A 25,773-nucleotide genomic window follows, 5' to 3' on the forward strand; every position below is an offset into this window, starting at 1 on the left:
TATAATTTATGACTAATTTTAATTATCTCTTATATTATTAAATTCAACACTTTAGGGCATTCAAAAAATATCATACTCGTTAAAATTTCCATTTAGTGTCAATAACAGTTATTGTAGTTGAAGTGTTCTGAGTTGATCGACAAGTTCACAACTCCATCTGTACTGTAGTCAACAATACTAAAATCGCTGGAGAAAGCGTATTGCGATGCCATTTACCGAGTCAACGGAAGATTATTCTGGCGGACGAATACACAATACATTTGGAAAATATGCGTGAATTTCCGAATACATCTTATTTGTCTTGCACTGAACATCGTGTGTCATTTTTATAATTAAACCCCCTCCATGGTTCCTTTTTGCCACATATTAATGGAAGTTACTTGTTAGTCCCAGAATTTGAACTGTTTACGTCGAATCAGCAGTTTGTTGTGCGTTTGCTAAACATGCCAGCAAATGCATGGTGTGCGATACCGCAGGAAGTTTCGATGTTAAAAATTCCGAGATATCCAGCAAGGTATGTACTATACATAAAAAAAAAAAATCATACTGAAAAATGGCATGAGTTTACAATACCGGACCACACTCCAATTTCTATAAAATTTCGCCTACTTACTAATTTCGGTGTCCTGCTGACGTATCTGTAGTTCATATTTGGCGGTCACTTGTTAAAATTGTACATTTACGTGTAGAACTTGTAAAATAACCTTGCAATTTACCACGGTGATTGTCCATACACAGCAATTCGGAACCATCTTTCTTTCGATATTCCTTAATGGTCTTCCTTTATGCACGACGAGGAATGCCTACGAGGTTAGGTTAGGTTCCATTAGCATAAATACAAAGAAAAATTAATATTTTGGCTTAGAGAAATATACAGTGTATTGCACGTTGATTTCTTCGTGTTGGGTAAATGGCATCTTCCGTGGAGCTACTGTGTTACGTTACGTTAAAAAAAACCATAGTTTATTTAGTTTTTTTCTCGATTTACTTACTTGACCGCCAATTATTACAAGCATATTCGTGATTTGGAGTTCACAATTAGTGAGTAGGCGATATTTCATAGAAATTGGAGAGTGGTCCGGTATTGTAAACTCGTTCCAAGAAAAGCTGATATTTTGTGTTTTTTTTAAAAAAAATTCTGTAGCTCAGAAGTTTGAAATTATCGAGCTACAATAGATGATGCAAAATGCCTAAATGTCGGACCACCATTGTGAATTAAATCATGGTGAAGTGGGTGTACTGTAAATAAATGTTTAATGTGCCTAAATTTGTTCTTTACATTCACGCTGGAGACATTACATAAAAGTCGAGGGAGGACTGATGTATTATGTAGTCGTATTGTTTCATTTTTCTTCTATATATCATGCATAGGGGCCGTTTACCCACCGTACCCCCTCAAAAATCACGTTGAAATATATATTAATCGACAGATTTTCATGTTTTGCGTAATATAAAATTAGTTCCAGCGCGCGGAAAACAGAAATAACGGAATGTTCGTGAAGTTAGCCTGATCTGCGCATCCCTCAGTGAAGCTAGCCACACATCCTTCCTTAGTCTTATGGAATGTTTTTTGAAAATCATTTTATAAATATTTCTGGTATGCGATATATTTCTACTCGATTGTGAGGAATACTTGAAATTTAATATTATAAAAGAAAAATGTACATTGTTTTAATTGGATATTTATTTGTACGCAATAATGTATATTGTTTGTTTTAATTTATTTATTTGTACGCAATATTTAAATTAGCAATAATTATTTACAGATGTATGCGTTTAACGTTTGACAACATGTAACGTTAGGCAACTTCCTGTCTGGTGTTTTTTGGATTCTCTTTCTGGTGCTATATTCACGTGCGCGAAACGTACAGACTGTTTTGTATCAGGCTAACAATATATGTAATAAACATAACTGAGATATTCGATCACAAAGCATGACCAGCGTAAGCGAAAACCTGCCTTTTCGGAGTGCTTTCGCCGCTTTTATTATTATAACCCTTTGTGTGCACACTCCAATATGTGTGCTATGTAGGCTATCACTGGGTTAATAAATTTATGTAAGCATGTATCCAAATAAAAGCAATGACATTATTTTAAAAAATATTGTTCATTTGCTGAAAACATCTGTGAATTGATTTCCAACAATAAATACCAACGTAGAAATTTTTAGCGAAAAATGCAGGTTCAACCAGGACTCGATCACGGGTCTCTGGCATACCGTGCCATGGCTGAGCTAGCGCTAGCGAGCCAGCTTGGCCTCGCCTGATTTTTCGTTGTCGCTGTTTTACCTGCGTGGAATCTTCTCTGCCAGTGCTACCGCTATTGCTAAAAATTTATACGTAGTAGCCTACATCTCCTGTGTGTGTCTAATCTTCAATAATAAATATTAACTCTTAACAATTTGTGGGATCATATGTTAGTGTTTGACTAGTAAAACAGTTGATTTGTGACGTACAGCAGAAGCAGGGAATTTTTCTTGGAAAACCTCTTGCACATGAATGTAAGAATGAGCAATGCACACGCGCTGCTTCAATGAATACACCATGCTGAATCAATTAATAGAACAGGCACATGTAACGAAATTTATATTATGCATTGCATTTCGTTACATACATAAAACGAAAGTGAAGCCTCTCTCTAAAAAACTGTAGTGGTTCTGCTTTTCGCCACTAGAGGGCAGGTCCGCTCGACTTATTTTGATTTGACTTAGAAAATGCTGCCTCCTGTGGCGCTTTTGGGCATTACAATTGCAGCAATGCATTGTGCTTTCGCTGTACTTCGCCAATGACTGACAGCCATTCGCATTTTTTTGGTTAATAACAATGTGCAACGAAAAATGTTTTTTCGCACGAGTTCCATTTGTGATGAGAGTAACACGTATTCTGGTAACGTGTCTTATATCAGGGGGTTGAATTAAAGGTACGTAAAAATGTGAAGGTTTTAGTGTTTTGCCAAAAGTGTTTAAACAATATCGGTTCACGAACGAACTCTGCACATATCTAACCAACTCGTACCAATGCCAGTGTCGCAAACTATATTTTCTATTGTGTAGTGCATGAAAGTTGTGAACTTTAAAGGGTAAATATGCGATAACGCCCGGACACCTTTCACTCATTTATTTCCTTAATTTTACCACTGGTACTTAGCTATTTTGCCTTGCGGAACATTCTTTAAGGTGAAGTTATGCCTTTTCCATAAAATACTGTCAACTTTTCATATTACGATTGATTATTTGTCTTACTTGTTCCGCTTCTGTAATAGACAATATGGCGTGCACTCGTAATGGATCATCGCGCGTCATGACGCGCCAGCTTGTGTTTTGTCGATTTTCAGTGCGCAAGCAGTGTTTCAAACCTTCATGACGGAAAATTACGTACTATTTCGATTTTTTTTTCATGTTTACCTCTACAAACCATGCACGTTAGCCCCAAAAACCATCCACGGGTAGCCCCACAAACCATTGACGTTAGCCCCAAAAACCATCCACGGATAGCCTCACACACCATTCACACAAGGTTAGGTTAGGCCTGTTAGGTTAGGTTCCATTAGCACTCATTTCACCCCTAAATTGATCGAAAAGAGAAAGCGTGGCGAGCATAGCTAAAAATAGAAATTTTCGTAAAAAGAAAGCACGTTTGGAAACACTGCAGAGATCGCGTGACTTTCAACCCTCTCGCCATCTGCACGCACACATTGGAAACAACGGCATAATGTGGCAGGCAATACCAATTTCTTACGTAAAAAGTGATTAAGTCTTGTTCGGCAGCATTAAACTACGAAGTTTTTACTTTCTGTGAAAGAAAATACCTCCAAGAACTTCCAGATTGCTAAAGAAACTCATTTCAGTAAGTACTTTCTCCTGTAAATTTGAATAAATCCGTCCGGGCGATATCGCATATTTACCCTTTAAAGTTACTTCCGAAACTAACTATAAATGTACTAAGCCGTAAAATCTTAATTCAAACTATTACAACATAAAAAAATTGGAAATCTCAAAGGAATCCTTTTCGTATCTAAAATTACGACCTGTAAAGTAATTGAATTCAGAGAAAGTATACGTATACTTATTTGGGTCGACGTCTTACGTATTCGTTCCCTTTAGTGATAAACCGATTACCATTACGCTTACCTTGTTCTATTAAGTAAGAATGCACACACTATGGTCAGGTACGGTTGAATAACAAAAGAACGTTACGGTACTACTTTACTATACCAGAGACACCTATCAATGATTTATTTTGCAATTTTTTATGTTGCTAACGTACTATTCTGCATTGCGGAACATTTATTTAGGTGAAATAATAAATTTCTAACGAAAATAATGTCTATTTCTTACATTAACGAGTACTTACTGTTGTTCCCTATTTCCCACAAACCATCCACGGGTAGCGCCAAAAACCATTGACGTTAGCCCAAAAATTCACGATAGCCCCACGAACCATCACGGGGACGAGGTATGCCTACTAGGTTAGGTTAGGCCTGTTAGGTTAGGTTCCATTAGCACTCCTTTCGTTCAGTTTAGCATATACGGACAATGCGGAACGTATTGTGCTCTCGTGCAGAAAGCAAATGGCGGCAGCAGCAATAGCGCGTCGGAAATAGATTTTCGTAGAAAACCACATGCATTTGCATTAAAATGGATCAAAACTACATTCCCGAACATCAACAACCATACAGAAAATGATTTGCGTAAGTACTTTCTGCTGGAAATTTGAAGAAATCCGTCTCTGGTATAGTAAAGTTACCGTATTGTCCGTATATGCTAAATTGAACGAAAGGAGTGCTAATGGAAACTAACCTAACCTAGTAGGCATACCTCGTCCCCGTGATGGTTCGTGGGGCTATCGTGAATTTTTGGGCTAACGTCAATGGTTTTTGGGGCTACCAGTGGATGGTTTGTGGGAAATAAGGAACAACTGTAAGTACTCGTTAATGTAAGAAATATACATTATTTTCGTTAGAAATTCATTATTTCACCTAAAGAAATGTTCCGCAATGCAGAATAGTACGTTAGCAATGTAAAAAAATTGCGAAATAAATCATTGATAGGTGTCTCCAGTATAGTAAAGTAGTACCGTACTTTCTCCTGTAAATTTGAAGGAATCCGTCTCTGGTATAGTAAAGTGTTACAAAAAAATGCTAACTTACGATGTACTGCAATTTAAACTTTCATCAAAATTTCATACCTATTACAGCAAAAGATCACAGTCACCAGGCTGAAATTTTTTGAGCCCTGGTCAAGAGTACCGCAATTTCTTTCAAACACGTCAATGGAAATGTTAAATATTAATTGCTACCCAAAAATATTTTCCCCATACTCATTGAAAATTAATATTGAATGGGGGGAAAACATTTTCCGGTAAAACTGTCAGAGCCGGGAATCCTCTGTAACTCGTTTATTCTGTAATTGTTTACATTCGTACTTACTTATTCTGCATTACGAAAGATTGTTTAACTAGGAATTTCACTTTTTTAACGAAATTAGTATCTATTGTTGACATATTGAGTAATTATTGTTCGTTCTTTTCTCGCTTCCTGAACATGCAAAATGGCAGGCAAATCTGACTAACGTCTTTCAAACAGCAAAGCAGTGTTTCAACCTTCTTAACAGAAATTCCCACATAGCCCCAAAAACCATTCACGATAGACCCACGCACCATCACGTTAAGGTTAGGTTGCTTTAGGTTGGGCAATATAGTGAAAAACTGTGTGTTTGGAAACACTTACCGGGGATTACATCACCAGATGCTCGCAACATCCGGTTCAAGTACATGGATGGAAATGCAAGCAACAGCTTTCGTGCATCAGACGGACATTATTATAGAAAAATACATAAATTAGCGGCCAAATACATTGAAAAATGCAAGAAAATACTTATACCAACTTCCGAAATTACACACAAACTCAATTCCATAGTACTTTCTCCTGTAAATTTATATCCAGTGGTTTTAACCATTTTCTGTCACTGTCCCAATTTTTTGAAAATTCCCTCTTTCCAATTGATACATGTAACATGTTTTTTTTTTTATATGAAATGTTCTTGACCTAAAAAATAATCACCAGTTTTTATTAACCCCATGTTCTGTATGTATGTGAGATTATAGGGTAAACTGACCAGTGGATGACCGTTTAAGACCATTTATTAATACAAAAAATAATACAGCATGAGCAAAAATCAGATGGGCACATATTTTTAAATTCGTTGAGATGTCTACTTTTAGGAAAAAAATATGCTGACACTGAACAATTTGTTTAAAGGCTGCATAATAACTGAACAATCAAAACAAGACAAAGTCCCAGTGAATGACCAACTTAGAATTTTAAGTTGTACAGATGCAGTTGGCCTAATTTGACAAGCTTTACATGGAAGATAAAATAAACAAAGGTAGACAGACATGTTGTAACTGTATGTAGCTAAAAGATACACTATAATTGTGCTTAAAGCAAAAGTTCGAATACCACATAGGTATACTATACTATATACATACTATACTTACAAGAAAAATTTAATAGGCTCAAGGCCTGCAGTTGATTGAAATCAATCTCATAATAAATCCACATGTCATACTAGGCTACAACCAATCACATAATAAATCCACACTTAGCACTGAAATCAATTAGGCCTACATAAGGTACGGTAATAAACCCACACTTCTTACTAAATCAACCTCATAATGAACTGACACTCAAAACTGAAATCAACTGTATTCCTTGTGCATATATAGGCTAGCCTACAATAAATAATTAATCACTTCTGAACACTATATTTGTCAATTTCTGGGACGCTATAGTTATTTCGTGCAGATATCCGTTGTGGTGCCATTATGATTTCCTTTATTTTGTGTATATTATACCAGATCTTGTCACTTCATTTGGGCCACTTCCAGCTCTTATCACCAGTCATTGTCATTGTGCTGACTTCTACATCATCTCCAGTCTTTGCAGTGACAATTCTTCACATACAAGTTAGTTGTTCGCTCATCATCTTCGCCTGAGTTTTCAATGCAGAGGCTCGAAAGACTGCTATAAGACTGTGAATAATTATCTTCATCTGTAGTTGTCTCTGGTTCTTCCAGTATCATCTTCAGTTTCCTTTGTTGGGGCTTTTTCTTCTCCTTTGCCGGAAAGATCCTTTGACTTTCACGCTTTTCTCTTTTCGGTTTCTTCTTTCTTCATCTTTTCATTTTGTATTACTTCATGGTTCATGGTAGTCTTTCCATTTAGATGATGGGGTGTAAGGGGTGCTCCTTCCACTTAGTGCACCCAATAGTCAACCTCACTTCCACGTAGTACAACCCTGGACTGCAGACTAACGAGGCTCTGGCGACTGGCCCCATGGCCAGTATAATTGTGTTTGTGTTGTCCTGTGTTTTGTCCTTATTTGTGCTGATTACTCCTTTACAGCCTCAGCTTTTAACGAAAGTCAGAAGATTCTAATATTTTATGATTTTAGTACTGCAATGTTAGAATTGTTCTGTGAAACGATAAGGGGCTGGACCCCGTATAATGTGATGGGTGCAAAATAGCCTTAGTGCTGATGCACCCAAAATTTTAAATTCAAATTCAAAATTTAGATGACATTGTTGCAAAGGGTGCTCGTTTTACTGTGTGCTTCCTTTTTTTCTCAGAGTTTACAATCTTTGGGCAGTGGAGGTGCTTGTCCCAGCCACTGGTTTAGGTGCTTCTGGGTGATTTGTTTCAGGGGTCACAGTTTTATCTGGTAGTGTGTCAGTTGAAGTGTTTTTCAATGTAGGAGAAGGGAGAATTCTGATGTTGTCATGTAGTGTAAACAACATGTCATCTTCCATAAATGAGTCTATATCTTGACTTTGGATATGCTGAACAACTGAATTTGGGTCTGACAAAGGAACATTTTTGCTTTGGCCCGTACCAATTACTTGTTGCAGTGAGACTTCCACAGGCAGTACATCTTGACCTAACATATGTTCACCAGTAGCACTTGTATCTGGTAGAGTAATATTTTCCCTCTGGTCTGCATCCCTAACTTCTTGCTGCTCTTTCATGTTTGGATATTTTTTCCATATGTTGAACAAGACCTTCTCAGGGCATACATTTTGGGCTGCATTTTCCCTTTCATTTTTGAAAATCTGAAGAAGATCTGGTGGAATCTCAGATTCAAGAACTTGCAGAAATGAAAGGGCTTCTTCTGTCATCCGTTCAGGTGCACGAAGCAATTCTCGATGGCGATTGCTAATGACTTTAGTGTAGTCTACAGCCTCAACATCAAAAGGGTAAATACCACATGCCCGAAATACAGTCACAATGGTCTCTTTTTTAACAGCTGTGTTGTATGCTTCATGAAATATAGGAGTGAATGTCACAGACGTGTTTGTTTTTTGTTTGAAACAATGCACTGCCTTTCGCCATTGTACCTTAAGGGGTCGGAATAGTCCCACACCACAAGCCTGTAATATATGTGTTGCGTTTGGCAGCAAGCTGAACAAAATTATTCTCTTTTCAATGCAAAAGTCACATAGTTCCATATTTATGTGGGATCTGTGGCCATCCAGAAGGAAAAGAATTGGAAATGTGACTTTGTTTTTCACCAACCATGGGTAGAAACAGTTAGCAACATACTCGTAGAATGTTGCAGCTATCATCTAACCCGAATCACTGCAACCAATGTAAAAGTCATCTGGTATCGAAGCAGCAATGTCTCTGGGAACACGCTGGTAAGGGAAAACTATCATAGGCGGCACAGATTTTCCATTAGCAGAAATATTACACAATATAGTAATGCAGTCCTTTTCTTATCCTGTGGCTACTTCTTAAAAATTTCTGTAACTCTTGGGTCCAATCACCTTTCCTGTTTTGGGTCACAATTGAACACCAGTTTCATCGGTGTTGAATATTCTGCTGCCATCTAAAAGTATGTCGGGACATCCTTCTTCGTTTACATAACGTTGAAGCTCATGAAACCATTCACGAAGATGCTGCTCTGTAACACTGGCACGTCCTTTTGATATGACTTCAGCATTTCTCTTAACAATATTAGGTTTACGTTTGAGAAAAAGTTTCAGCCACTTGTCTCCTGGTCTGATGTCAGTAAATGGGTTTTCTCTGTGTTTCGACCATGACTTTGTAAACTGCATCTTTTACCTCTTCTGCGTGCATAGGAAATCCAATTTTTGCCTTCCCAATGATCCATTTCTCCAATCTACTTTCCTCGGCAGTTGTAAGAATGGTTGGTGGACAAATTTTTCTTCCCTCACCTGCCTTCCCGTGTAGCTTGTTAATAAGTTAACCTTTTGGAATGCCATACACTTGGGATGCCTTGTTTGCACTTAGTCTTTTTTCTTGCACTGCCTCCAGAGCATCAGCTAATTGTTTCTCCGTGTAGCAGAAGTGATTGTATTCCCTGCGTTTAGGCCGACTGCCATTTTGCTGTTCTTCTGTATCATCAGCCATCTGCAAGAAAAATAAAACAAAGTAACAAGTCATGTGTTTATTTAATATATTTATATACATAAGTCTATTAAAATACAGGGTTATTCAAAATGATGGATACACTTTCATTCATGTATATGTCCTTGAATATACATTACATATTAATAATATACATACAAGAGAGAGAGGAAAGTCTAAAGTTTACAATCTTACAATATAAGTTACAGATGTTCAATATGGCAGCCGCCTGCTGCTCGGCAAATATCTAAGCGGTAGCCGAACTCATCCCACACACGAAGAAGGATCTTTTGTGTAACTGAGTTCACTGCAGCTGTGATACTGTTCTGCAGGTTGCCCAGAGTTTGTGGTAGAGGTGGTACGTACACGGCTTGTTTGACATATACCCACAGGAAAAAGTCACATGGTGTGAGATCCGGAGATCTCGGGGGCCACGACAGAAGAGCCAGGTCTTAATTTCCTATGCGACCTATCCATCGGTGAGGAAGGGCTTCATTGAGAAACGGCGTCTCAAAACTCGCCATACAGTTGCTTGAGGTATTCCAAGTTCTCTGCTAGTTGACTTTCTAGGACTGCGCACAAAACTGCCTTCGTCTCACATCCTCCTCTGACACACGCGGTCGGCCCGTGCTTTTTCCTTTGCAGAGACATCCAGTTTGCTGAAATTGGTTAAACCAACGGTATATGTTCCTCCTAATTGGTGGTTCTATGCCGAATCAAAGACGGAATGCTCACTGCACTGCTGTTGCCGATTCAGTTTTGCCGAACTCAAGAACGCAATAAACCTTGTGCTGCATGGTGGCCATCTTACTCGGAACTGAACTGAAGGGTCCTTGGTGCCACGAGCATGCGCACTCTAGTGGTTGGTTACGCAACTGCGCTCTAGTGGTAGTATTCGAAACTTTAGACCTTCCCCTCTCTTTTGTATGTATATTATTCATATTCAATGTATATTCAAGGAAATATACATGAATGAAAGTGTATCCATCATTTTGAATAACCCTGTATAAATCATGTAGGGGCCTATTTGTGTATGGGCCTAGCTTACAACACTGATCTAGCCTAATGAGATTATTCAGTATCTCGTATAGGCCTGTGTGCAAGGTTTGTATTTTTAAGACTACAGTAATTAAAAAAAGCACCCTAAGCCTTATTAATATTTATATTTAGGGCCTATAATGCTTATACCATTTTCCCAGTAAATGACTGGTCACAGACCAGTAACTGACCATAGTGGTCATTTACTGGCTCGGAACATTTGCAGACCATTCCCAGTGACAAACTGTAATGCAACATTAAAAACATGACTGTTCTCCTTACTGGACTCCTATCAGAATACACTACCAGTTATATTACAATCCCCATCTGCCCATGCTCTGGGAATGGTTGAGTCTAATAACACAAGATTTCTGTTTTTTGGGACCTACATTTACAAACAAAACAGCAAAAACCACTAAAGCCTAGCCAATTAGTGCTAATTATTATATTTTAAGCTTTCAAACCATTTAACTGACCTTAGTAATAAATCAGTAAAAGCAGCAGGTGAAGTAGCAGTCACTCTTTCACTCATAACCATGTGACTGACTGCTGGAGCCAATCAGAGCCTAGCTTACTTGCAGATGTCCAGGCAACAGGTTATGATGTGGATTTTGATTGGATAGTTCACTTAGTCTTGTTTTACTACTATTTCCATGTAACGCTCATTCACTGGCCAGTTCACCCTATTACCTTAATTTTGGTTTAAAAAAAAATGATTTTAAAGAATTTTGGTATCTTTGAACCTCTGTACCCCTGCAGGAAAGTGTAAGAATTGCATGGTTTTAATTAGGTTATTGTTTTCTGTTGACTTCAGCTCACAGCAAGATCCATTATAGTGAAGTAATGTACCTTTGGTGCCTGTAATTTTAGTGTTTTCCATATTTTAATTACCTATTACAAAACTTTTCGAACAATAAGTTTCCAAGCTCCCCAAATTTGTCAAAACTACTTTCTGAAAAAATAAATCTAAACACATTTTGTTTCATCATGTCTTTCTAATCAGATTAGTAGTTTTTGTTTACTTTTTGGCAGCTTAATAACTAAACACTTTTATATATAAATCTGTTTTTAGTAAATCAGCATCCAGTGATAGAGATCCAAGTGAAAGGAGGTGGTAGTGAGACTGTCCCAGTGAGAACATGTGAAAATTGTCATAACAGCAAAAATGGGGGAAAATGAGTTAGTTACACTTGTTACAGGTAAGGCAAAGTTTCCTGTGCACATAGCACCATGCCATGAAGACACATTTTTTAAGTAATGTATGGGTTAGGGTCCCACACATTCATGATCTTTGACATTTAGGTGGTGATGTGATCAGCAGCACACACACTGGCCACCTTTACTCCCCCCAGGTGTGTGTATCCACTGACTTGACCATTCCCGATTTTTGTTTTTATACACCTGTGGATAAAGAGATGGTACTGACCTACCAGCATTAAAGATTTACTATTGCTCCGGAAATGATCTCCGAATAGTTTCACACGTAAATCTTTTATTATATCCATTGTCTATAAGTTTAGTAAACACAGCATTAGCATGACTACTAAACCAGTAACACCTAAATAAACAATACATTTTGGAATCACCAATAGTAACACCAAACACAACACAAAGTCACGTACCACATGCATTCAATTCCTCGTGCCAAGCTTCTGTTGTGTTCCTGCCTGGCTCACATCATATTGACTATTTATTGATAGAGAACTAGAAGTACAGCCCTGTTTATGCCTATTTTTACTACAAGGACATAAATGTACATAAATCTCGCTACATGCCACTTCTTTGTTAGATTTTCACTCTCATACTTTTATTTTCTTAACCCTTATCCGGGCAAGCTATTTTTGTAACGTGTCCGGGCAAGCAGTGTCTGTCAGACACTGCATTGTTTTAAATGGATCTTGCCCTACTAATGTATTGCATGTTGTAATTTTTGCAGCATAGTATATGAAACATGTTAGGCCGGAAGGTAGCGTGAGGAAATTGTTTTATTTGGTCATATATTTTTCATTTTTTCTATTTTATCGCTAATAATATTTTTATGTGATGTCTTACTAAATACTTTATTTTTGATTAAACATTTGTTAATATAGATTCAAGTAATATTACAACTTTTGTTTGTACACTGTGTCCGACAGACACTGCTTGCCCATTTACCTAAGTGAAATGGAAAATATTTTTTTATGCCTGACCTAGTTCATCAAACAAGGTCAAATATTGTGAAATGACAAGAGAAAGAATCAAACAAAGTCAAAAAACAACACTTTTGAAAGAAGTATCGTTTGAAGTAGCCTATTTGACAAAAAATATAATCAACAGTGTCTGATAGACACTGGTTGCTCGGATAAGGGTTAAAATGAATATATAACACACTAGTTCTGTTGAGTTGAATGATATTTTTGTGCAAAGAAATTCAATTCCTAAACCTGTCCATGATACGATTACTTACTAGTAATCAGATGCCATCGTAAACTTGTATGCAGTTGATCTGTCTGAATAGGTGAAATTATCTACACTATTATTATTATTATCATTATTAGACTTTGTTTACATAGCGAAGATAAGGCATTAATGCCTTCTCTTCCACTTAACCATTAATTGTAGTGGTGAATTGTTTTTCTTTTCAATTAATTGTATTCAATGAAAAGAGATAAATAAAATAAAGTGAAGAAAGAAAAATAAGTAATAAAATAAAATGAAAGTAATACAGTTTGCATATGAGGAGTCAAAAAGTGGATTAACCATTAATCACAGTAGATTATTTTTTACTAACACAATGAAAGAGATATCTGAAGAAGAAAAATTGAAAATAAATGCAATACAGTTTGTATATGAACACACACACACCACACACACACATACATACATACATACATACATACATACATACATACATACATACATACATACATTCACACACAAATACCTATAGAGAAAGCAAATTTCATTAGTTAAAAGTATTATGCATTGTTTTCTGGGAATTCATTCTAGGTCCAAAATATTTAACATGTGTGATTTTAATTGTCTTTTGAATGTTACAATTTAGGAAGTGACTTGGATTTCGGGGGGCAGTCTCTTCCAGTGTCCTGCAGAGGTAACTAAAAGATTTGGCATAGTAGTTAGATCTGTGGATAGGAATGGATAACAGAGATTTTTCACATGATCTGGTGTTGCTGGAGTGAACATAAAGTTTTAGAAAAATAAAGTCTGCTTTGAACTACCCTTGCATTGGGGTTAGAACAACAAAAATATTAAAAATTTTAAAATTGGTAAAGCAACCAGTGCTTGATCATACAACATGAACTGACTCATATGCATTCTGGACAAACACACTTATCTTAATACAATTTCTGTGAACTACTGTAGATGTGGATAAACATCACAGTAATGCTTGTTCCACATATTCAACATTTCTAACAATATTATGTGTACTCATATTAGTGGTAATTTCTTGGTGTTTTAGGGACATTTTTCAAACAATATAACTGTGCCAGTGGCAACAATGGTTCGTACAATTGAATACTAAAACCTGTGATATTTTTTATTACAAAAAATATTACCTTTCTGATTTTTAATATTATGTTGAACATGTATTGATTATGCTGTGTAACAATTTTCGTTGTGGTAAAACCTGGGATTCCCTATCAAACAATTACCCAAAATGGAGTGGTTTTTCATCACAAAATATTACTTTCTTTGAAGATGTTTCCACTTTCTAAGCAGGTAATAGTGATAACACAGTTATTTTCTGTTAGAACTGTCCTGCTCTCCAACAAAACCTAAATCATCACAATATTTCACATAGTTTCCAAGATACAGTAGAGCGTCGATTATCCAAAGTAATTGGGGGACATGGGTGTTCGGAAAACTGGTTTTTTATTTATTTATTTATTTATTTGAGAAATCCTGAATACAGAGAGGATCCATTTTATATCAGGATATCAACAGCGAGAAAAATAGAAATTAACAAATGAGAAGCACGCACACATATGTAACAAGAATAATACAATAAGAATAATAAAAATTAAACAATAATAATAAAACAATGACAAGGGTATAACAAATATTAATTACTCTTCAGCTGCTTGATGCACGCATTTCTGAAAGCCTGCTTAGATAGATGGAAGCCTGGAGGATCAATTAGTGTATTGTACATTGTTTGTAGCCTATAGAGAAATGACCTTTGTTCTAGGGATAGACTTGAGGCTTTTGTGTAAAAGAAGTTGTTGCATTTGCTGTTGGTACGTGGGATCCGGATGTGAAGATGTGGCAAGAGTTCGTTAGTGAAAAGTTGTCCATTCATGATTTTGAAAAGAAATGTTAGATCTGAAACTTGACGGCGAAGGGAAGGATCGTGAATTTGAAGAGTGGACAGAATTTCATGTTTGGAAAAGTTTGCAAGGGCTGGGCATCTATGTTTGACTATTCTGATAAAGAAATTTACCACTTTGTTTGTTCTCTTTATATTGCTATCACAGGCCATAGACCAAATACAGGAACCATATTCAAGAATAGGTACTACGCACGATGTAAAGTAGGTTTTGAGGGCAGAAACATGTGTGATATCTGTAAATCTGTAAATTAGCCCAAGGGTTTTCATGGCTCTCGAAGTTATGTAATCTATGTGGTGGCTGAAAGTGAGTTTGCTGTCGAAAAAGACTCCAAGATCTTTGTGCTGTTGTACGAACGGGATGATTTTGTTGCATAATCTATAGGATGGTGCTGTAAAATTGGATTTGAGGGTAAACCTCATAAAAACAGATTTCTCGGGATTTATTTTTAGATTCCAGTCTTGGCACCAGCGTTCAATGTGTGTGAGATTGTCTTGCATGGAACAAGTGTCTTCAACTGAAGCGATGTTTCTAAATAACTTACAGTCATCAGCATACAATAAAATCGAGCATTCTGGAGAAATATATTCATGTATATCGTCCATGAAAAGAGTGAAACACAGGGGCCCTAGAGAACTTCCTTGAGGCACACCGGAAACTACAGGGAGCCATGACGAAGAGCAACCAGATATGATAACCTTTTGCTTTCTATTGTGCAAGTAAGATGAGAGTAATTTAAGAAGAGGACCGTGAATGTTGAATCTGTTTGAAAGTTTATGGATGAGTTGTGTATGAGGGACAGAGTCAAAGGCTTTAGAAAAATCTAAGTAAACGACATCCATGTCTTGCTTGGCACTCAGGCAGTTAACCGTGTTGATGAGCAAACAAGCAAGGTTTGTGTCACATGAAGCATGAGGAAGAAAACCGTGTTGAGTGGGAGAGAGGAACGGAGTAGCATGCACAAGGATACGATTGGAAATTATTTTTTCGGCTAGTAGTGCAAGTGCAGGAAGTAAGGAAATCGGACGATAAGAAGTAACGTGAGTTTTGTTTCCGTGTTTGAGTATAGGAACTATATTTGCTTGCTTCCATGCAAGAGGAAATACACCCTTGGAAAAACATTTGTTAAAGATTATGCAGATTGGTTTGGATAGAATATGGGCTAATCGTTGTAGAAATATGCCAGGGATATCATTAGGAGCGTTAGCTTTAGAACATGAAAGAGATTTTAATAATTCGTGGACTTCATTGCAGTTAGTTGAGATTTGAGAGAGTGTGTAAGGAGTGATGGGCTTGACTTCAGGCAGTGCGGTAGCAGTATTATTTGTAAAGTTGCTGTGAAAATACGAGTTAAAAAGTGATGTGCGCTCCTTCTTTGTAGCAGACTTACCGTTCCAGGAGACTTGAGCGGGATTACGGTCGTGTTGTCGGCGTGAGTTAATTAGCGTCCAGAACATTTTGGGGTTTTTAGCAGCACTTTCCGTCACAGTTCGAATGTAATTATTATAGTCTCTTTGCATTAAGTTTTTGCTATGTTTTCTTAATTGAGTAAAAGTGTTCCGTGTATGAACGTTTGGGACTTGTTTCCACAGGATCCACACATTCTTTTTGTTCTTTAGCGTAAGTTTCGTCTCTTCACTATACCACGATGGGAATTGGGATGTTTTTGTTTTCCTTAGGGGCACGTGATCTTTAATTATAGCTTGTACACAGTCCACGAGAAAATCCACTGCTTCTTCCGCTGGGAGGGGGTCCATCATTGTCCACGGTACAAGGCTGGTGACAAGAGAAAGCTGCTCCCAGTTGACTCTTTTCCAGTTGTAGACTGGTCTGGAGGAGGGGGAGGGCTTGGGGGCTTTTCCAGGGACTCGGATTTCGGCATGGACGGGGGTGTGGTCGGAGGCGATGAATTGCTCACCAGGCTTGACCTTGACCTTTGTGAACGAAGACAGCAACAGGGCGAGAGTTTCTGTGCGTCTTGTGGGGAAGTCTACAAACTGATGAAGTCCAATCGCTTTGATATAATGATCAAAAAACCACCTGTCATCATTGTCTGTGCATAGGCCAGAGTTCGACGATGACCATTTTATGTGAAGGTTGAAATCGCCCATAAGAATAATATCAGTTTCCTTCATAGCATTCAGCACAGAATCTAATAATGCTGACAAGGTTGCAGTGCCAGATTTTGGGGGTCTATAAAAACAGCCGATTAAAAGTTTTTGTGAGCCTATATTTACCTGAGTCCATGTTAATTCGCATGACGTTTCCAGATCCAGACGTCTGATGCAGGGCCACTTGTTGTTGAGCAGTAACATTACTCCGCCTCCACGTGAACCTCTATCGTTGCGGAATACCTGAAAGTCCTTCAGGGGTATTTCACTATCGCCGATCGTTTCATTAAACCACACTTCACTGAAACCAATCACGTCGTATTCGTGAAATTCACTATAGAACATTTCCAGAGTCGATAACTTTTTGGTTAGACTTTGCACATTTTGGTAGTATATACGGAAACCACATTGTTCACGGAAAACCGCCTGGGGACCAGGGTTCACATGAATGTCGCCTGCCAGCAGGAGGGAGAACGCCGCAACCAAGAGGCAGTGCTGGGTCGAGCCACGCGGCTGGCGGGAACGGGAAGCGTTGTTCTTGCGGCTTCCAGAAGCTGTCCACACGAGACTTCGATCCGAGCTCATGGCCGAGAAAGAAAATCGCCTGTAACTAAGCGACCAATCCTCCACACACTTGCAGTTGTCCAGCATTTCTTCTCTTGCAATTCTTCGAGTCCACATCACAAGTAAAACAAGCACAACAGCACCCAAGCAATCGGAAAGCAGTTGAAATTTCGGAGCACTAAATGCGCGTGCATCAGGCTTCGGCGCCATCTTTTCGGATAATCGAACTGTACATGTTTATTTGCCAAAAAGAAGTACTGTACAGTAAATTTATTCATAAAAACAGGCATCTCTTTTAAGTATGTATTACAAAGTAACGTACAAAGGCAACTTTAGTAGGAATATATAGTATGTGGTACAGTTTATTAAACAAAAATATGTACATATTACATACGCATTTTGCATGAACAACACACACAGTACACAAAATTAACGTTTAAAAAAATCCTTTATTTTGGTCTGTCTAAGCAAGCCTACACGCTTACGAGCAGCTAAGTCATGTACTTTTTCATTACAGATATCTGAAAGTGAGCGAGTACACAGTTCGGTTAAGCGGTCGTTCGGTTGACCAACGTTCGGATAATCGACGCTCTACTGTATTGCATATTTTGTGTTATATTTTGCTTTCGTTTGTCAACCCAATTTCTGAAAATATTGAAATTTTCAAAACTTTGTAACTTTCACGATATTTGTTGGACAAGTTTACTATTGGCTCATTCCATGTCAAATCAACTGATAAAAAATATTTTGAACCTTAAAGATTCAGATTTTTTGGATTTTTTGTTTATACATTGCACCTATCAAGAGGACAAAAACTCCCAAATTTTAGATTTTTTCGGCTCTTAGTTTTTGAGTTATTGACTTTCAGAAAAGAAAAAATCCCAAAATTTGACGACATTTTGAAATCTTTAAACAGCTGTAGATCAAAAACTATTTGACCTAGAGAGCTCAAATTGGAGTCATTCTCTTCCGCTTTTAATGAGGTTTAATTTGAATATTTTAATTTTTAAGAAACTTGAAAGAAGTTTTGAAATTCTCAAACACCATTTTTATTTTTTTTCAAAAACATTTATGATTTGAATACATCAATTAATTACACAGGCCTGCGATGAAAAAAATACAAGGGAAGTGATAGGTGAACTTTATGTATTTTGTGGTGCTGAGTTAAAAAAAATAAAGAAAAATGTCTATCACGTCACGTATTCTTGAAAAATTTAATTGTACTTGGATTTGTATGAACATTTACCAGTAATATTTTGTTTAGGCATGGAATATCTTTCCTCCCTGCCTGACCATCATTCTACCATGGTGAAACGATACCCCTCGGTGACCCCCCCCCCATCGACGTCCCTCCCTCCCCGTTGCAATCGCTCTCGACCAATTAATCGCTCTCGACCAATAGCGTCGCGCAAATCCTTATCTTGGTTCGCAGACTGTGCAGGAACGCTTGCTAAGCCAGCGTAATATGCAGTCACCTTCCAGTTGTGTCGAGCTTTATCTGGATTGATCCTGAACGTGTTATTCATAAGACTGAATTCTCGCGACTTGTATGGAGGCAGCAGAAACGATATAAAACAGATGTCCTCATGAGGGACTCAGTTTATCGCTCTTTAACCCAGCAGATCATGTACTTACCATGTTCATAGTAAGATAAAAGACGTGGAAATTTGTAAGTTCGTCTCAATTTGTCTTTCATGTGTAGTGTTGTGTGTGCGCTGATACAGTGACAAGTGGAAACTGCATCACAAAAACAATTGTAACTGGTGTTTTCCTCTGTGCGTTTTGTGAACCATGGCTTCGAGTTCGAGACGTTGTGAAAATGTGCCAGATGACTTTTGTTACATATGCGGCGAATATAGTGCTCTTAAACATCGCATGAGGAGCATTACAAACTATGTAAGAAAACTTTATCTTTTGTGGGCTCCTCATAAAGTGTGTGTGCAGTGTCTCAATGATCTACGCTTATGGCTCAACGGAAAGAAGACTGCTTTACGCTTTGGAATTCCTGTGACATGGAGGGAGCCGGGGAACCACTGTGATGACTGTTACTTTTGTGCCTGCCATGTCGGTGGGTATAACCGAAAAAATCACAAGCTAATCTCTTATCCTGAGAACATTCTATCGGCCATACACCCCGTTCCTCATGGACCTGATGTGCCAGTGCCTTTGCCTCCAACTGAATTACCAGTCATCTCTTCAGAGTCTTCAGACTCTGAACATCCAGACGGCCAAGGCTCCGATACCGAATATAAGCCCTCTGGAGGCGATTCACCTCAGCCCTTCTCTCAGGTTGAACTTAATGAACTGACTAGAGATCTGGGCCTTTCGAAAGAGGCAGCTGAATTGTTGGGCTCCAGATTGAAAGAAAAACATTTATTGGCCAAAGGAACCACGTTTTATTGGTACAGTAATCGAGAAAAGGACTTTGTTCAGTACTTTGAGGAAGCGGAGAACCTGGTCTATTGTTCTGATGTTCCCGGATTGATGAGCAAATTTAATATCACCTACGATAAAGATGAATGGAGGCTGTTTATAGATTCATCGACAAGGAGCCTGAAAGCTGTCCTTCTTCATCACGGAAGCCAGTATGCATCTGTACCAGTTGCACACTCGGTACATTTACAAGAACGCTATGAAAACCTGGCTCTCGTCCTCAACAAAATAAAATATGCCGACCACAGTTGGACCATTTGCGGTGACTTGAAAGTTATCTCCATGCTTCTTGGTCAACAAGGTGGATATACAAAGTTCCCATGCTTCATTTGTGAGTGGGACAGCCGTGCAAAGACTCAACATTGGGTCAAGAAAGAATGGGCTAAAAGACAAAATCTTGAACCAGGCACCAAGAATGTGATTCGGAACAGCTTAGTTGACCCAAAAAAGTATTGTTACCCCCGTTGCATATCAAATTAGGTGTAATGAAGCAATTTGTCAAGGCTATTCCAATAGATGGCGATTGTTTCAAATACCTGTGCAAAAAGTTTCCAGGTTTATCCGCAGCCAAGTTGACAGAGGGAATCTTTGTTGGTCCAGATATCCGCAAGCTCATGAAGGATAAAGACTTTGAGACTAGCATGACAACAAAGGAGAGAGAAGCTTGGGTTGCCTTCAAAGATGTGGTCAGTAAATTTCTGGGGAATTACAATGATCCTGACTATAAAGCAATTGTTATGAATATGCTGGACAAATTTCAAGCGTTGGGTTGCTCCATGAGTGTCAAACTACATTTCCTTCACTCACATGTGTACTATTTCCCCGAAAATTTAGGAGCAGTCAGCGAAGAACAGGGTGAAAGGTTCCACCAAGATATTAAAGATATGGAGCGCAAATATCAAGGACGATGGGACAAGAACATGCTCGCCGACTATTGTTGGAGACGAGAGAGGCCTGAGATTGCATATAAAAGAAGTTTCAAAGGCAAAAGGGTACATACGTAAATATAAACTTTGTTTGTGTTTGGTTTTGTTGTTTGTTCAGTTTACAATTTGTGTCAAACGTTCATGTACACATACATTGCTCCTCGTGGTCAATCGTCTATTTTATGTACGTTACCTTAATAAACACAAATGAACATAATACGTTGGTGCTCTTTTTCTAGAAACTTCACCATAATGGGAATTAAAAAGTGTAAACGCAAGGGAAGTTTGTGTTTTTCTCTCGACCAGAGGCGGCTCGTGCGATCTGGCAACAGTGGTTTTCTTCCATTTAAACCTGTAAAAAATAAAATCAATTGCCAATAAATCAATTTGCATCACCAAGCATCGATTTTACATAGATTTAAATGGATCAAAACCACTGTTGCCAGATAGTGCATGCAAAATTGTTCACGAAAATTCCTTTTCACATAGGATTTTAGCAAAAATATTGATATTGATTTTACAAAAAATCCTGACGTGATGGAAAAAAATGGAGGTCATTTTCGAAATCAGCACACCCAAGAACATAAAACTCAGCGAACACGTCTCTTGTATTTTTCAACAACTTCAATTTTGCAGGCCTGTGTTATTTGTGTGCAAAATTTCATAATGGGACGGCATTGGGTTCCTATGGAAATAAAATTTTTGTAATGTAATGTGTGCGAAATTTGCTAACTTATATGCTGAGTGGTTGATGTTGAAGTCTTCATATTAGTTATTTTATCAGGGACCAAACAATTAGCCATATCACAACATGTTAGCACCTCACTGCATGATGCTTACAGCTTTGTTCTCTCTCACGAGAGTCAACTCTAGGACTTTCAGTTCAAATGTTACAATCTTCGAAAAAAAAAATTAAAACAAATCTTAGTATAATGAAATATAATCCATTTAACATTTCACAATTTCTCCTCGTCCCAGCCCCCGGGGGCAGGGTGGAGAATCCAGTGTAATATCATTGAATAGATTTATTTCACTTATTCAACACATTTTTTTGTTTTCCGATTAGATTTATTTATTTAATTAAAGTTTCAGATACAGTACTGAATGACCATTTTATACTGAAACTGTAGCAACAAGAAGAAAATAAAAACAATAATAAAAATATAAATAACAACAACAAAACAAGACAATACAAGATGGCAGACGAAAAAAAGAAATTGTTACACGTACATTGTTAGCGATTGTCGGAAACTGTGTTCTGACAAGAAAATATCGGTATTTACAGGCAGGTTATTATATAAGTGGGGGAGCCTATAGTAAAGAGACCACTGTAGGAGAGAGAGCCTTGTAGCAGGAATGTGAAATAGTTTTACGTTGCGGGTTGGCCGTGTGGGTACTCGTAGATGAAATTTGTTGACAAGAAATTCGGTTTTAATTTTGCCATTAATGATTTTGTGCAAAAATTTCATGTCTGCTAGTTGGTGACGAGTGTGTGTGGTGACTGGATCTTCAAAATAGACATAATATCTGTTTTATAGAGGTGTCTGAGAGAAGGAATTCTATGGCGAGGAAGAAGCTGAGGACAGAATCAATCCTGGAAAGATTAGTTTTAGAAGCCATATTCAAGAATGGGAGAGATAAAGGATTTGAAAAATATGCTAATGGCTGATTGGTTTTGGATTTCAGGGAACCTGTACAGAATACCAAGGAGACGCATGGTTCGTTTAGTAGTATATGTAATGTGATCATTGAAGTTTAGCTTTTCATCGATGATAACACCAAGATCTTTTTGAGAGGAAACATTTTTGATGGGACAGTTTTTGAGAGTATAAAGAGAGTTCAGTTTGTTCCTTTTTAAGGAAATGGTGAGGCAGGAGCATTTCCGAGGATTCAATTCAAGTTTCCACTGGCGACACCACACAAGTAGTTCTGTAAGAGCTTGTTGTAGGATTAGTGAATCGCGTTCCGATGAAATTTCTTTGAATAGTTTACAATCATTGGCAAAGAGAAGTACATTTATGGGAAGAGAAGACAGTCTGTCGGGAAGATCATCCATGTAAAGAAGGAACAAAAGTGGGCCTAAGACACTCCCCTGGGGGACACCGGACAGGATGGGTAGAAAGCTGGAAAAGGAGCCAAAGAGGATAACACGCTGCTCTCGTGCAAGCAGATAGTCTGTTAGCAAAGATAGAAGTTTACCATGGATGTGAAAACTGGATTGTAATTTATGAAGAAGGAGATTATGGTTAATTTTATCGAAAGCTTTTGAAATGTCCAAATATATAACGTCAAGCTGGGAATTGTTTGAGATAGACTGAGTAGCATGAGAAAGTAATAGCGATAGATTGGTCAAGCAAGAGCTGCCTGGAAGAAAACCATGCTGAGCAGTATTTATAAGGAGAGATGTGAACTTCAGCAACCTGTCCTTGATTATTTTCTCACAGATAATAGAGAGAGGTGACAAAAGAGAGATTGGTCGATAAGATTTTACAGAATGTTTGTCTCCAGATTTATAGATCGGTACAACATTTGCACGTTTGAACAGTTCAGGAAACACACCTGCATAAAAACACTTGTTTAGTAAGAGACACAGATGCTGAGCCAGGGAGTCAGCAGCGTTGCGAAGGAAAATTGTCGGAATTTCATCGGGGCCTAAGGACCGGCGCAATGGCAAAGAGAGGAGGAGAGATTTGACTTCTTGAGGGGAGGTTTTGACCAAGGAGAGAGTGTGGGAACTGACAGACTTAACATGAGGAAGAGGTTCGGAAACTGTCTCTGAGGAGAAATTTTCATGAAAAAAAGTGTTAAAAAGTTGTGCTCCTTAGTCTCCAACAGCGGTGTCAGAATTATTTACAATTTCCATAGGCACACGAGGATTCTGTTTTCTCGAATTTAATAACGAGTAGAACTTCTTCGTTTCAGCAACACACTCGGCTGTTATGTTATTTACATATTCAGTATACCATGTTTTGAGTAAATATTTTGAATGTCTCCGAATATCACTAAACGTTTTGTGGGTATGTTCATTCGGATACTGCTTCCACAAGTTCCAGGCCAGATTTTTGTTTTTCAATGTAAGGATAAGTTCGCTGTCGAACCAAATTGGATATTTTCACAAAGTCCTTTATTACAGCATGGAAGGCTTCCAGGAACATCTCCACGGTGTCGTTGACCTCTTCCTCTTCCAGCAGAAACCAGGGATAGGCATCGAGTGCTCGCCGAACGTTGTTCCAGGGGGTTTTTCGCCACAGGCGGCGAGGACTGTTCTGGGGGTGGAGATTTTTGACCTTCTCAGCGGAGGGGAGGCTTACAGCGACATCGAGAGAGGTATGGTCCGAGGGCAGCAAATTCCTCTCAGGTGTTATCTCTAGTTCGCACAGTGTTGCCAGCACATAGTCCAAATTGCTTTCTCCACGCGTTTTGTGCATGTTATTCTGCTTCAACATCATGCCGTGTATGAAAGTGTCGAGAAACCACTGATCACTTGAACAATTTACGATTCCAGTTGTTGGATTTTCCCACTCAATGGAGAGATTTAAATCACCACACAACACGACATTTCCACATTTCATAGCTGCCAACACTGAATCCTTGCAAGCTTCAAGGATATGGAGGGGAGAGTTTTTGTGCGGGCGATAATATGAACCAAGAATAAGTTTCTTTTCTTTATGAATATTTACCTCCACCCAAATAACTTCGCAAGCCCAACTCAGATCACGACGGTGTTTACAGTTCCATTTCGTGTTTACACAAATCATATCACCACCCCCACGTTGATTTAGAGGGTCGTTTCTAAAAATGTTAAAGTGCTTGGCGAAGGGAAGTTCAGCATCACTCACAATATCATTCAGCCAGGTCTCGGTGAAAACTAGACAGTCATATTGTATTAACTCACTTAGGTTTATAGCACAATCAGAGAGCTTGTTCTTTATGCTCTGTATGTTCTAATAATAAACAGAGAAAGCAGTTGCATTTTGTTTTGAGGGACCGGGGTTCAGGTGGATGTCGCCGCAAATGAGCGCGAGGCACAGCAGGTGAAAGTGCCGGGCGAGGGTTTGTTTACCTCGTGGTTCGTCCCTTTGGGTCGGTGACCGTGACATGGCTGCCGAGAGTCCAGGTACACATCCAGCTGCAGGAAATAAAAAGCTCCTATTTCCCAGGTTCCATCCATCAAATGAAGCGTCAAAACTACACGCAGACCCACTAGAAAACTGTTCTTCACATACACGGCGTTGAAGCACACAAATATAACAAAAAAACAGTAGAATAATGACACCTTTTGCGGAGAGAAAAAACATGCTTCGACTACGTTCCGCCATCTTGGATCATGATGTGTATTTCTCACGATATGTGACCGTTCCTGGACTTTTGGACCACCCGGTATATTTTGTTCCAATCTTTCCCTTTCTTAGAGCCTAATAAACACCATTAAATTCTTACGAGATTAATGTACTTTCACCAAAACTGATTCTGATGCTTACAAAGTCCTCATGCACAGTATTGTATAAATTATTTCTTGAAAGTGATTTAAATCAGTGATTTTTTTTTTAAACAGAATAACACATTTGTAGATGGCTCCTGATAGGCCCACTGGTGCATTTTGTCGCCTATTTACATTGCATTTATATTTTTATGAAGCACAGAGGTATTGGGAACACCCTAGGGAACAATGTAATGTAATTTATTTTTTTAATAAAAATTTTCAATTGAAAAATAAATAAAAATAGAGGTGATGGGCCTGGCAACTCCTCTTCCCTGTTTGGGTAAGCTAGGGTTAACACATTAGCTACATGTTCTCACTTATAGAAGTTCATGATTTTTGTTTGCCTTTATTTTTCAACTGTTAACAAAATCGTGAATTTATTGAGTCATCACTAATGTTTGCTTGAGATTCAATGTGCCACACTTTGGCATTGCGAACAATGTACCCTGACTAATCACAACTCA

At 38.2% G+C, this 25,773-nt stretch overlaps 1 protein-coding gene across 2 annotated transcripts; it reads left to right on the forward strand.

Annotated features, from left to right (window-relative positions):
• The first annotated feature begins 431 nt into the window (after positions 1–431).
• Positions 432–25,598, forward strand: LOC145992586 (uncharacterized). Of its 2 annotated transcripts, none has more exons than XM_083128940.1 (2): positions 432–514; positions 23,960–25,598. In XM_083128940.1, exons 1-2 carry the CDS (start codon positions 444–446, stop codon positions 24,195–24,197), a joined length of 309 nt encoding a protein of 102 aa, XP_082985066.1. In that variant the 5' UTR covers positions 432–443; the 3' UTR covers positions 24,198–25,598. The 2 variants fall into 2 exon arrangements, 1 of the variants encoding a protein (XP_082985066.1); XR_014442169.1 differs by lacking the exon at positions 432–514 and adding an exon at positions 11,568–11,663.
• The last annotated feature ends 175 nt before the right edge of the window (positions 25,599–25,773 follow it).

The sequence above is a fragment of the Lepisma saccharinum genome, chromosome 9 (assembly GCF_977018435.1).
Source record: "Lepisma saccharinum chromosome 9, izLepSacc3.1, whole genome shotgun sequence".
NCBI classification, from domain to species: domain Eukaryota; kingdom Metazoa; phylum Arthropoda; class Insecta; order Zygentoma; family Lepismatidae; genus Lepisma; species Lepisma saccharinum.

What these genes read in the sequence shown, in the direction of transcription:
- LOC145992586 (XM_083128940.1), top strand. Translation starts at nt 444, where the DNA reads ATGCCAGCAAATGCATGGTGTGCGATACCGCAGGAAGTTTCGATGTTA. An exon ending in ATTCCGAGATATCCAGCAAG is followed by an intron (nt 515 to 23,959) that starts GTATGTACTATA and finishes CCTTTATTACAG; the next exon opens with CATGGAAGGCTTCCAGGAAC.